The sequence below is a fragment of the Mastigoproctus giganteus genome, chromosome 11 (genome assembly GCF_048544385.1).
Source record: "Mastigoproctus giganteus isolate SK-2022 chromosome 11, ASM4854438v1, whole genome shotgun sequence".
Classification (NCBI taxonomy): Eukaryota; Metazoa; Arthropoda; class Arachnida; order Uropygi; family Thelyphonidae; genus Mastigoproctus; species Mastigoproctus giganteus.
In genome coordinates, this window is record NC_143585.1 from 134,031,775 (window position 1) to 134,045,747 (window position 13,973).

General features: G+C 42.6%; 2 protein-coding genes across 2 annotated transcripts; both read left to right on the forward strand.

Moving 5' to 3' along the window:
* The first annotated feature begins 419 nt into the window (after nucleotides 1–419).
* Nucleotides 420–842, forward strand: LOC150078444 (general transcription factor II-I repeat domain-containing protein 2A-like). Its single transcript, XM_090384565.1, has one exon. The coding sequence runs from the start codon at nucleotides 420–422 to the stop codon at nucleotides 840–842; it is 423 nt and encodes a 140-aa protein (XP_090240691.1).
* A 209-nt stretch (nucleotides 843–1,051) lies between these two features.
* LOC150078445 (general transcription factor II-I repeat domain-containing protein 2-like) lies at nucleotides 1,052–1,534 on the forward strand. Its single transcript, XM_090384566.1, has one exon. It carries the CDS (start codon nucleotides 1,052–1,054, stop codon nucleotides 1,532–1,534), a length of 483 nt encoding a protein of 160 aa, XP_090240692.1.
* Nucleotides 1,535–13,973: the final 12,439 nt, after the last annotated feature.

Genomic DNA, 13,973 nt, shown 5'->3' on the forward strand with positions numbered 1-13,973 from the left:
CCTGCAACAGATCTGATAGGCTAGGTCAGTGATGGGCATTTGAATATTTTTTGTATATGCAAAATATAGTTGTGATAATTTATATAGAAATTGATTTATTGTGGATATTAGTAAAATATTTCAACCCCAAAAATATTTCAACCCCAAAATGTCTACTAAAAAACGTAAAATTGATTCAGAGTGCCGTGTTTTCAAAGATGAATGGACCTGGAAGTTCTTTTTCACAGTTGTAAAGTATGAACCACTGTGTCTCATCTGCTTTCTCAGAAAGTTTGTGATGTTTTATGTCCTGATAAGAAAAAAGATTTTGAAACTAAGCTTATCCCGAAAAACTGACTTCTAGAGTCGAAGCCATAAATAAAAATCGGACATCACAGTTGGAGTCAAAGATTGGTCAGTTTAAATTCTGCTCCATTACTATGGATGAAAGCATTGACATAAATGATACTGCTCAGCTAGTATTATTTATAAGAGGTGTTGATGAAAACTTTTCTATTACTGAGGAATTGGCATGCATGCGGTCGTTAAAAGGAACAACAACAGGGTCTGATATTTTTCATGAATTTCAGGAAGGGCTTTCAACATTGAAAGTACCCATAACAAACATATGTAATATTACGACCGATGGAGCACAAAGTATGACAGGTAAAAAATCTGGATTTGTTGGGATCTTTAATCAAAAATACCCCGGGAATAATGTTGTTTTTCTACATTGCGTTGTACATCAAGATGCCCTGTGTAAATCTGCCTTGAATATGAAACCTGTGCTTGATGTAATCGTAAAGCTTGTAAATACTATTCGATCTCGTGGGCTTACTCACAGACAATTGAGATTTTCTTGAGTCCACACAATCTGAATACTCTGATGTGCTATATTACACGAAAGTTAGGTGGTTGAGTGCAGGACGCGTCTTCGACAGCTGAAAGACGAGATAGTGTCTTTCTTCCATGAGAAACAGTGGTCTGTGGAGTGTGAAATAGTGGAAGATACAGCATGGGTTTCGGACTTTTGCATTTTTCACAGATTATCTCTGTCACATGAACAAGTTGAATGTCAAAATGCAAGGAAAAAAATCAATTTATCAACGATATCTGGGGTCATCTCAGAGGTTTTAAACTACAACTTGTTCCGTTTGCTAATCAGATAGCTAAGAACGACTTGTCTCACTCCCCGAGATTAAATTCAATGGACCCAGTAAATATAGACAAGCTTAAGAGCTACGAAGATGGTCTGAGAAAACTTCATCTTGAATTTGAACGAAGATTTCAAGACTTCAGTGCCATTGAAAAAGACTTGGATATTTTCAGCATGCCTTTTAATGTGGACTGTGAAGTAGTGAGGCCGGACTTGCAGCTTGAATTAATTGAATTGCAATCTAACAATCACCTCAAACAGTTGTTTCTCAATGTCCCAAAATTAGAGTTCTACAAGTCTTTGTCGAAATCAAGTTTCCCAAATCTGATATCTCACGCCCAGAAAGTTAGTGCTATGTTTGCTTCACCCTATATATGTGAACAGGTGTTTTCACAATGAAACTTCGAAAGAGTTGTATTAGAAACAGACTGACAGATAAGCATTTAACTTCACTTCTCAGAATCAGTACATCCCAGTTCGAACCAGATTATGAGGAACTTTTAGAAATGCAGTCAACTTCATTTATCGCATTAGTATTAAAGAATTTTTAAAATATACTATTTTACTATTATTATTATAAATATACTAAATTTACTATTATAAATATACTATTTGAGTCTTTATTGCGTGTTATAATAGATTATATTGGACCGCCAAAATTTCTTTTTTATTTTTGGCCCACTCCTAAAAATGTTTGCCCATCACTGGGCTAGGTGATCTGATTTCCCCAAATGGGCTATAACGCAGAAGTTCTTCCCGGACATTCAATGGGTCTACTCACGACAACCAACGTGGTTTAACCCAGGCCTCTATACCACCTTCCTCCATACAGGACACGGTTCCTTCAGGAGAAAGCTGTTTAATTTTGGTATCTCCGAGACTGTGGAATGGAGGAAACGTGGGGCCACCTCACATATGAATGTCCCTTCTACGAGGATGTACGCCGCAATCTCATGACAGCAATTCGCTTTCCACTTAGGAACCAGGAGAAATGATGCAAAATGAAGACTTCTATCATGTCTTTGCGCACTTCGCGCAGGAGCTCTTCGCAAGACAAAATTTTCCCACGACCTTTTTTTTTTTTGTATGTTCTTGAGTCAGGGTGGCTCCTAGGAAAATGCCCATTTCCACCTTGATCACCTGCGACAGCACAAAACCTCTGTGAAACGGTCTGAAAGAAGGTGTGTGTGTGTGTGTGTGTGTGTGTGTGTGTGTGTGTGTGTGTGTGTGTGTGTGTGTGTGTGGCAGGCATCTTCTTACCGGGGAGCAGCCAACACCTGGGCAGCTGCCGCTTAATCCCCGTCCGAAGCTCGAGGAGCCAGGTCCGAGTTCATTATACACTATCAGTACTCAGCGTACTGGAATCCCGCACCCGCAGAAAACTTACATAGATGCATCCAGACCTACCTCCAGGACCGGCGAATTGTAGTGTTCGCTCCCCACTGCAGTGTCTCCAGACCAGTCTTCAGAGGATGCCCTCAGGGGTCTTTCATGGGGCCTTTCCTCTGGAATTTGGTGCTGGAGATTTCTTGAACACCAAACTCAGCAATGTACAGACCCAGGCTTATGCGGATGACCTGGTCATGCTCTTTTCTGTCGATAAAAGAGCCCAACTGGAAGCGACTGCCAACCAGACCATCTCTACCCTTCAAGCTTGAGCAGAGCATAACAACCTGAAGATTCCCCCCGGAGAAAACCAATTCGATCCTACTAAAAGGTACCCTTGATCCGAGAAGTCCACCAGAAATCAAGTTCAACGGTGTTACAGTCAAACTAAAAACAGAGCTTAAATAACTAGGTTTGATCTTAGATAAAAATCTTTTCTTTTCTTCATCCCTCATCTAGACCAACTTAGGATTAAGATCAAGAAGTATGCTGCCCAAGTCTCAAGAGTTGCTCGGAAGGACTGGGGCCTGAAGAAGAAAACGTTCTCTCTCTTCTATAAGGCAGTTTTTATCCCGATTATCGCCTATGCCTCTGGAGTCTGGTACAAGAAGACCAATACAGTTGTAATCAGATAACGTCTAGGAACTATCCAGCGCTCTCTTCTCCTCCTGTCCTCGCGTGCCTGTCGCACTGTCAGAACCCACACGGTCCAGGTCCTCACTGGATCCCTTCCCGTGAACATGGAGATTGTTCGTCATGGGTTGCTCTACTAATTGGCCAAAGGATGAGCAGTTACCTACGCCGGTTTCACCACTGACCCAGCAAATAATAAAATCACTGAAAAGAAGAGACTTAATGAACACCTAACAGACACCTGGCAAGAAAGATGGCAGACCCCAACTAAAGGCGCTGTCACCAAAAGATTCCTCCTGGATGTCAGAGCCTCTTATCCCTTCACACCTGACTGGTTTTTACCGGCACTCTATGCTACCTACCTCCTCACTGGACATGGCTTCTTCCAGAAAAAAAAAAAAAAAAACTACATGACTTTGGTATTACAGACCCCACTCCGCTGCCACTGTGGAGAGAGTCAGACATGGGAGCACCTTTGCCACAGCTGTGAAATCTACAAAGACTTAAGGAGGATCCTATAACGAAACTGCACTTCAACTACCAAAACTAAGAACACCTCACCCTACAGAACGAAGAAACTTACCGAGCCCTAATTCAATTTGCAGTGGACCTATTCACCAGGCAGATAGCGCTACCACCACCACCATAATATCCGAATCAACAGGTCAAAACAACCATGGCTGCCAGTTGTTGCTGCGCATCGCTGAGCCTTGGACCAAACTTACACAAGACTTGACCAACAAACCATCCAGAGTACAGAACCAAACTTGACCCCTCACATTTCAAGCAGTCGACTGGTCTCCACTTGGATGGGACAACACAAGCGGTGCAATCAAAGGCAGAGTCATCACATACCTTGACAAATTCTTCGTCCAACTGGACTCCTGGATCAACTTCTCCCCATCTCATCAAGAAGAGACCTAACATCGGTCCCTGGACTTGACCATCCTATCTTGGACTCCCAGTTTTGACCTCCCCACTATTCATTATCGTGGACTACTGGACCAGCCTCCAGTCTGGATGCGATACAGACTCACCGAATGGAGTTCCAATGACGACACCTGTACTAGACCTTCCCGAACATGACCCTTCCATCATCATAGCTGTACTCACGCCGCTGGAGCCTCTACTCTGATTTCCACCAAGCTGTTGGCCATACCTACGCTGCACTTTCTTGTATCTCTCTTTTCTTTTTTTTTTTTTTTTTTTTGCGCGGGTGGTGGTTTTTCGTCCCCTCCCGCCACCCCACTCTTCCGTCTGGTGAGGCATTGGGCATGCGACACTGTCTGCAGGGGCCATCTTACACAAGACTTGTTAGCTCCTTCCTTCCGTTTCCTACCATCCAGTCTTCTGCCTCCCCCTTACTTTTCTCTTACACAACTTTTTTTTCATGCCCCACTAGTCTAAATACATCAAAATTATTGCCCGCCCTATTAGGCCCTAGAACAAGTTATCAGCGAACAACCCTACGCTATGTTAAAATTACAACCGTTGCTCAAGAAACAGCGATCATCTCATTCTCAAATCAGGTCCTAGCCAGTGAAATCTCAGAAAAGTAGGTGGCAGGAGCGGCCAGAGTACTCTAGCATCAGTGCAGTAGCGGATTAAGGTCGGTTGAGGCCCCAGGCGCAGAATAAAATATTGGGCCCTTTAAAAAAAAGAGAGACAGAGAAAATAAAAATACATGTTAATAATTTTTTTAAATAAATAAGAAATATTATGTACTATTAATGTTTTATTTACAATAAAATTTGAATATAATATATGTATAATATAATTAATAATAGCATAATAATAATCACAAAGTTTTGAACTAATAGTTGAACATATTAGTTCAACTAATTTGTTGGGGTTTGCGTATAAAGTTGGGGTTTTGCGTGGGCCCTTCAGAAGTCGGGGCCCAGGGCGCGCGCCCGGTGCGCCCGCCGTTAAATCCGCCTCTGCATCAGTGGTACACCCAGTCAGCCTCCGTTACCGCACCGTGGTACGGTGTGGTAACGTCGGGTCCCACAAGGGGCTTGGCGGCTAATAGACCGGAACAATAAAGGGCACAACACAGTATACTGCTCATGACTCAACACTCCTTCAAACCTCTGATTCGATACAATGTGCACCCGCGGAAATGGGAGAAATCGTAGGAGCCGTTAGACACCAATATACCTAACATCTTACATCCCCCGGATGTAGTGCAACACCGGCAGTGTCTCCCACGACCTTAAAAGCCACGGAACCCTGAGGACACCGATCACAGCTTCTCTTTTAATAAATCGCAGATATAAAATGCGCCAAACCACACCTTACTAATTTGGCCTGCCCTCCAAGAGGGGAAGACAATCCACTATTGAAACTAGGGGAATGATCTCCCGGATAATGATAACATCATGACATACCCTGAGCGAAACCTATTAATCATACAAAAGAGAATCTGAAAATGAACGAAAACAGTATCACATCTGAATCTGCCAAAACAACAGAGGAAAGCATTGGTATGAGCACTAGATCCAAACAAACCAATCCTAGACCAACGAGGTTGTATTTCGAAGAGGACTACATTATGCTCCATGAGAAACCAAAGATACCTGGATGTGACTACAACATGGACTCAACTTCCAAAACGGTGTAGGAACCCCTGAGCTACAAACAGCATATGACGGTCTCCATGGATGGGACGTTTGTCCCATGAATACCTAATGATCTTAACGCCCTAAACTGGACGTGACGCTCTGAAGATAGACCGGACATCTCACCATTGAGAGTGACTGCAGCTGATCTGCTGCCTGTGTTGCCATTTTGGCGTCCTGAGCTCAGCGCACTAGTCTGGCACACTTTGTATCCCTTCTTTCACTGGCGGGGGGAGGGGACGGTTTTCAGTCCCCTGTCCCCTTTCTCTTGTTGGAGCCCGTCCCCCACTGATTATCTTGGGGACACCTTTCCTCTCATCCCCATATTTCTACCTGATTCCTCAGGCTTCAATCTCCCTCCCCACTCTGACTTACCAAGCCTACCGCGAATATTTCTAATTCGAATTAAACCAAAATCAGAATACAAATTTAACTACCGTGAAATCTAAACTTCTTTTGGCCTTAGTGCCACCCCAATGCTAAAAACATTTTTTTAGGCCCTTGCCAATGAAATCTTCGGAAACTAGGTGGCATGGTCTGTCAGAGTACTTATAATATCTACTGGGTGCCTGGCCTGCCTCCCCGTGGTTAAGTGTGGCAACGGTGGGGTCCCACTAGGGGCTCAACAGCTAAATAGTCAGAGATGCAACGATACATGACATTCCACTTCCCATACATTTTTAAATACCTGGCCTTCACAGTGTTCCCTATCACATGAGCAAAGTATAGAACGCGGAAATGGGGGAACCCCCTGGTGCCGTTAGACAGCTAACACACTTTACTAGGGAAGCAGGTTCAGGAGACAGGAACCATTACAAGAATAGCTAGCTGAGGGGGTGCCCGAGGGCTAGGTCAACAGAAGAGACTGCTATCTGGCTCTAACAGCAAAGCGGAACTCTACTATGTTTTGTCATCAACTGTCTCTTGAGGTTGCTGCGGCCACAGGCGGAAACATTTCCAACTGGACTGTATTATAGAAGGCTCAATTCAAGTGGACTCTACGCAAAGAAGCCAGTGGTTTGTATACCATTAACCACAAACCACCGCAGAGCTCGTCCAAACTGGTGCCAGGAACATGTGACTTGGAGCCCTGAAAAATGAGGAACAGTTCTCTTCTCTGATGCGTCCCATTTTAGCCTACAAAACGATTCTGCATGTTTTTTCAACTGGAGATAACGAGGAATGCGGTACCATCCCTCCAATATTAGAGAAAGATCCACTTACAGCGGAGGCGATTTTCTCCTTTGGGGCTGAATAATAATCAATGGCAGCAGCCCTCTTCATGTTTTGATAGAAGTATACCGTATCTGCGCAGAGGTACCGAGAACAGATCTTCGAAACCTATGTGCGAATTTTTATGGGTGCGGTTATCCCAGATTTGTTTTCATGCAAGACAATGCTACTGCACATAGAAGAGCTCAAGTGGTGGAGGAATATCTTGAAACTGAACATATCCAACTACTGCCGTGGCCAGCACGATTAGCAGACTGAAATCCGATGGAACATGTATGGGGACGCCCTTGGCCTTAGCATTGCGCGCCTATAGCCAACTCCTCGGTCACTTGGTGAAGTCATGTGACCATATTTGCGAGCACCATGTATCGACTTGTAATTTAACATTTTTGGTACTTCTTATACAACCCTATAAGTGTCCTTTATACCTGCCCGAAGTTCTCGCTGTCTCCTCATTTCATAGTTATTTTATGGTACATCACCATAAATCTGTTTTACCTCCAAACTGGAATTCGGTTACTTGATGGAAGATTAACTAGTACTTTTAGATGCACTGTAAACCCTCGCTATCATCCCTCTGTATATTTTCTAAGTTTTCGTACAAATCTTTTCTTAGACTCATTTTGGAAGAAATGCTTTCTACAAGAAGGCAAGTGAAACCGTTTTACGTAGTTAATTTTAGAAAAAATTTAGAACTCCGTTTCCCATTACCTCTTTCTGCATCATCATTGCACTTTCAAAGGCATTAGAGTTCAGGATTCGTTTGTTACTTTATGCATTAACTGAAATTTGGTTAAACTAATAGGAAAAAATAATAAATTCTTATGCTGCTTAATTTAAGGATACTTTTCTATATTTCAAAGGTAGGGGGATTTAATGTCAGTCTTTCAAATATGCTGCCTGAAAATTGATGGAATTATCAGCTTAGAGTTTTATTTGTATTCCAGTGATGTAGAAATTTATTCTACCTTTGAAACAAATGCTTAAAACATGCAGATTGAGTCCAAATTACGTATTATCCCCTTTGATGTTCTGAATCTTAGAATAGTTGTATCATATCTGTATCTCAGAAAGTTAATATTAAACAAAAAGGGTTTCGAAAAGAATTAGGTGGTGCTCACTTTAGAAAATTTACAACCTGAAAAGGATCAGAGGGCTTTTCAATATTAAAGTGAATAAATAAATAATGATACACTTAAAATATTCGAAAATGCTATTGAGTACAATACACAATAACATTTACTGAACAAAACTTAACATTTATGTGTATGTAATCTTTATTGTATACAAACGTACAATAGACCCTTCACAGCAGCAATGCCAGGGGTTTTACATTGGCTGGTGGACAAATAGCCTTGGGGAGACGGGGCCCACATCGAAGTTCGGGCTCATCCTCCAGAGCCAACAATAAAATAGAATCAGTGTCAGATTATAAAGATATTCTTGACTTTTTTTACAACACATTCATAAAGACATCGTGCTTTGAACATTATTTACAATATATTGGGCATTATTATGCTGCCCTTATCAATGTGCACTTTGCCTGGCCAAGGTCAGGCTCTTAAGGATCTGTCTTCGGTACCTCCGATCCTTCACAAACCTACAGAGGTCGCCGTCAATTGAACGGATTGTGGGGGAGCATCTCCCTGGGGAGAAAGCGGTCACTGAGCGCTAGTCTGTTTAGTGAGCTGTGAGCGTGGGAGCTGACCTCAGTCCGGGTAGAGGGATCCTCCAGCCACACAGTTCCCACATGCTTGGCTCCGAGACCATTCCGGTTGTCATCTTGACAGTGAGAACAAGGCGTTTTTCAAATACAAGATCTGGAAGTCGGCAAAATGAAGTGACATCGCCATCGCAGTTGTCCTTTGCTGGGGTGGACGACGATGTTTTTGCGTGATCCAACGAAGGAGCCAGTATTCGGCGGAGTACACGCGCTTAATGTTGGTAGGGGCCTCGGACCCCCCAAATTTCCGAGGCATACAGTACAACGGAGTATACTGAGGTGTATACGTATCGACGAGTCACATCCAGATCCCTAACGTGGAGCAGTTGTTGTTTTGTGGTCCAGCGCATTTGACAGAATTTTGCTGTGAGCTTGTCAATGTGGGGTTTGAAGCTCAGTTTATAGTCGAAGACGACTCCCAAGTCTGTATGCATCTTGACCACTGGGAAGGGAATGCCGTCTAGAGAAGCTTGGATTTCAGTGGGTTGGCGCTTCAGAGAAAAGACAATTTGGGCTGATTTGGCAGGGTTAATGAGGAGGCCAAATTGATGGAGATAGGATCCTAAGTCGTGTAACTTTTCACTGATCTTTTTATTGATGTTTGAGAGATGTTTGCCGGGGTTAATCTGAGTATATATCTTAATATCATCGGCATAGCAGAGTATGTCTTCTCTCTGTTGCACAAACGAAAGAATAACTGCGGTGAATAATGCTCCGGAGAGAACTCCGCCTTGGGGAACTGCCGCAGTGATCCTTCTCCAGATTGTGTGTTGATCCGCTTTAAGAAGAATGGTTCTGTCAGAGAACAGGGCTATGATAAACCACAGCATGTCACCTTTTATGTAGAAGTAGTTTTCTAGGAGGTGAATAAGTGAGGGGATACTGATGGAGTCGAAGGCAGCTTCCAGGTCGATGTAGGTGACAGAGAGCTCTGCTTTAGCTTCTAGTGCACTGAGAATGGTGTTGCTTATCGATGTTAAGTTGGTGACTGTGGATCTACCTGGAATGCCATAGGGAATTTGTGGGGGTTTGTGAGGCATGATTTAATTGGTGATGGTGGAAAGTAATGTCTTCTCCATGAGCTTCAAGAGGCTGGAAGAATGAGAGATTGGCCTGGACTGTTTAATGAGGGTTGCAGATTGGCATTTAGGGTGTGGCCTCGCAGCATATCTATTCCAGAGAGGGGGAAAGTAGTGCTGCGTTAAGACACGGTTAAAATTTGTTAGTGGAGGATCGATGATAAACGAGCTAAGACATTTAATCATGGATTGTGGCACAAGATCGGGGCCTGCAGTTGCAGTGGGTGGCAATCCATTTATAGCAGTTATAAGCTACTTCCTGGTGATGCGAATGGTGGCGAGCATATCAGTAGGGACGTTGTTGATGGGTAAGTTGCCTAGGTACATCGGGGCCACAGTGTTTGCGAACCGTGCCATGTGGTCCATCCACAGTTCAAGGTCCAGTGTTTTAGGAATTCCTGTGTGCTGAGAGTCATAAAACGATTTGCCTTTTCGTAGGGTTGAATTTAAATGCTTTTTAATTGCAAATATTTTCTGACGGTTGAAAACTGCCCGGGCTGTGGAGAAGGCAATACGGTCTTGTACAGCACCTGATTATTTCCATCTCTTATGCAGATTTCGTTTTTGTTGAAAGCTGTTGTTCAGTGCTGGTGTCCACCAAACTCTCGAACGGGCAGTGATGCAGACAGTCTTTGTAGCACCATAACTTGCAATGGTTCGAATCCATTTGGTCATGAGGTCCACAGCTAGCTCGAGATCACAATTATTGAGAGCCTCCCAAGGTATCGAGGATGCAGCTTCGAGACATCGTGGTGGATCAATGAATTTGGGTGCTGTGATGTCTTTTTTCTTTTTTGGGCCTTGGATATCAAAGTTAGGTGCGGCTAAGTGCAGGAGTATGGCAATGGGTTCGTGATCGGATTGAAATAGGTTTTGATTACTGTCTTCGAGGTCGCATGGTGCTGAAGAGAATATCAGATCCAAGAGATTAGATCCTCTCGTGGGGTGGCAATTAAGTAGGCCGATACCCAATGAATCCATACTGCTAATGAGTTTCCTTCTAAGATGTGTGAGAGTAGGTGGAAGATTGAAATCTCCACAAATAATGTGCTTTACCAGCCAGTGGATCACATCTTCAATGATATCCTGTTTGGGCCTGGTGGAATGTATACTGTTGCTATGTCTATCAGGTTGGCATTGAGCTTGAGGGATACCATAGCAGCTTCAAATGCAAGGGATTGGGTTACCACAGAATGTGCCAATGAGAAGACAGTGGTATTAAAGAATATTGCTACTCCTCCCCCCCCTCTACGATCCACTCTGGAGGAACTAGCATCTGGTACCCAGCCTGAGCAGCACAGGCAAGGGAGTCCGCCCATTCACAAGCCACGTTTCGGCAATGCAGAGAATATCAAAGGTTTTAGAGAGGAGAAGCGGTTCAACAGTGTCTAGCTTGTTACAAATACGCCTTGCATTTTGATAGACAATTCGAATGGTGGTAGCCATAGTAACTGGAGTTCGTACAGGTGGCAAGTCTCGTTTGAAGGTTTGCACTGGTCTACTGTGCATTGCGATGTGCACAGGAATATTCTTTACAGGTCTGGAGCCCTGGGGATTGTCATTATAATCTGCTGAGAGTTGGATTGAATGATATGTGGACAGTTTGTTTCCTATGATAAGTTTGTTCTCAGTGAAGTTATTTGATTTCTCATTCGTTTTGTTGGCTTGGGAGCTTGGTAGCTTTAATTGCTATTGCGTTTGATGTTGATGGTTTATTGCGGTTCTTGGTTTCTGATCTAGGTAGGGTTTGACGAGGGTTCCAGGGGGCCATAGCCTTGGATCCAGTATGAAGTTCATCTTCTCTGGGTGGCAGGTAAGGATGAAAGAGCCGTAGGTTGGATACCTGGTTCTTCTCTGTCTCACATCAATATTCATCTCATGTACTTCTGTAAACATGGCCTTAATGCTGTCTGGTTTAGTAGTCGGTTCCAGTCGAGATATAAAGATTCGACCACGAGTCTGAACTGCTGTGATATTGTACGAATTAGCACGAGTCCCCTTCGAGGAAAGTTCTGTGGCATCTCTATTGCCATGTTGTATTTAATGAGGTGACTGAGGCTAGATATTTTTAGATAATTGTCCTAAATTTGGTTGAAAATTTGTGACTTCAATTCTCAATTCTCAGTGAAGATGCTCATCTGTTGTTCTGTTTCTTTTTAAATATTTATTTGACTTCATGCGTGAAAAAATTTGCTCTCAAACATACGTTGATCCGAACAAAGTAGCCATTTTCGTGGCATTTTTATTTATTAGCGGAAAATCTTCAGAGAATCTTTAGATGAAGATTAGAGGAAAATCTTCAACTTTGTACAATTCAATTACTTTATTTTGTCAGTCCATACTTATTTTTGAACCATGTTTTAGTTTGAACATCAATAATTTCAAGTTGCAAGCCAGGATTATAGTTTTAAGCCATAGAAGTAAAGGGATTCTCAAACGAGCTCATGTCTTTTTCATGGGATCTTATATCAGTAAATCGACTTTCAAACTGATCAAAAAGTAATTGTAATAACGAGAGGCAACAATTTTTTGGAATGAACACCTCCTGGAAGAAGGAGAAGAGGAAGACCTAGGAGGACATGTATGGATGGAGCACGGGAGTGCATGACAGCCTGTGGCTTAACCGACCAAGATACCTTGCACCGCACTTTAAGAGCATTTAAATGACTAGAAATGTCCAAGAATTGTAAGATCAAATGGCCACTCCATATTTGATAGTTGTTTAATTTAACACTCCTTTATATTGATCATGGGATTTATACTTGGAATCATAGTGTCGTTTTAAATCATATTCTTTAAAAACTGACACACTCTCCTTATCCACCAAACACACTGCTTTTTAGCATTAGTAGACACAGCAGTAAAAAAAATAAAACCTTTCTGTTTCACCCATTCATTCGCTCTAAAAGTTTGTCCAGTTCTTCCTTGACACAACAACAGATGGAAGTTTGTTCCAGCAATCAACTACACGCTGGCTAAAGGGAAATTTCCTCACATCAATTCTACAACTGTCTTTTCTTTTCCCAGTTTGAGTTTATGCCCCCCTCCCTCGGTACGTAATCTGAGCAAGAGGAGGAATCCCATCAGCATGGACGTTTGTACAATCCTTACTCTTACATGCCCGTACACGCAGTGGTTTGACTCTCTAAAATGCTGTTTTAGTTCACTTTCCGCGCGGACCGTATAAAAATTATTCTTGGGCCGTAGGTTGGACACCACTGGAATAGATTACATACATGTTCAAAATCGGATGTTCAAAATGTCTGAAATCAAGCATATATGAACTGCATCGTTCATGTATGCTTGATTCCACCTGCAGTTACTCCTGCTTTCTGTTCTCTTATCACCCAAAGTCCCGTGATTTGTGTGTTCACAGCATACTTTTCAGGCAGTCCAGAAGAAAGTCTTGGAAAGTAAAATCGGGAGACTTTGGGATAATCAAAAGACCTTTGGGTATTAGTCCATTATTGGAGAAATTCACTGTCAAGGTAGGTGCGGATATCAGAATGAAAGTCTGAAGAAAGGAAGGCGCACCGCCTTGTTGAAAGCAAACCAATCCAGAAATCTGTTCCAAAAGACGTTTATTAATGTCTTAACTACATCACTCATTAACAGTTTAAGACAGCACAGTAATAGTACCGTTGAATCTGTAATGTAAGGGTACGATTATCCCAAGAGAGGAGAATCCTCTCCGCACAATGATCCCTGGCAGGTTAACATTTTTCTGTAGAGTGAGGTGAGATTATCGTTGCCCTAGTAAACACATTCCACACACGTCGCACCTCTTTAAAAAACTTCATATTTTAAATACCAGTTCAGAAATCACGCCCTTCAGATAATACACAATTCTGGCTCTCATTGATGAGGATTAGATCCATCTCAGATGCTTAATGCATCTGCTGCTAACGTCCTGATCTGAACATGACGCTCTGAATTCTAGGAAACCACTAGAATAATCATGCCAGTTGTTGTCCCATCCCTTTGAAATACTAGTCTTCAGATCAATAATGTTTCCAAGCTTGATTGGGAAGTCTGAAGAAGTTCAACCCGTTTGGATGACTGACTGTATGGATCACTATCAGAAGAACACTAGTAGATGAAAATATTCGTTAAATGCACCTTTCATATATTGATCCGGCTTCCCCCCCTCCTCTCTGTCTTAC

What these genes read in the sequence shown, in the direction of transcription:
- LOC150078444 (XM_090384565.1), top strand. Translation starts at nt 420, where the DNA reads ATGGATGAAAGCATTGACATAAATGATACTGCTCAGCTAGTATTATTT.
- LOC150078445 (XM_090384566.1), top strand. Translation starts at nt 1,052, where the DNA reads ATGTCAAAATGCAAGGAAAAAAATCAATTTATCAACGATATCTGGGGT.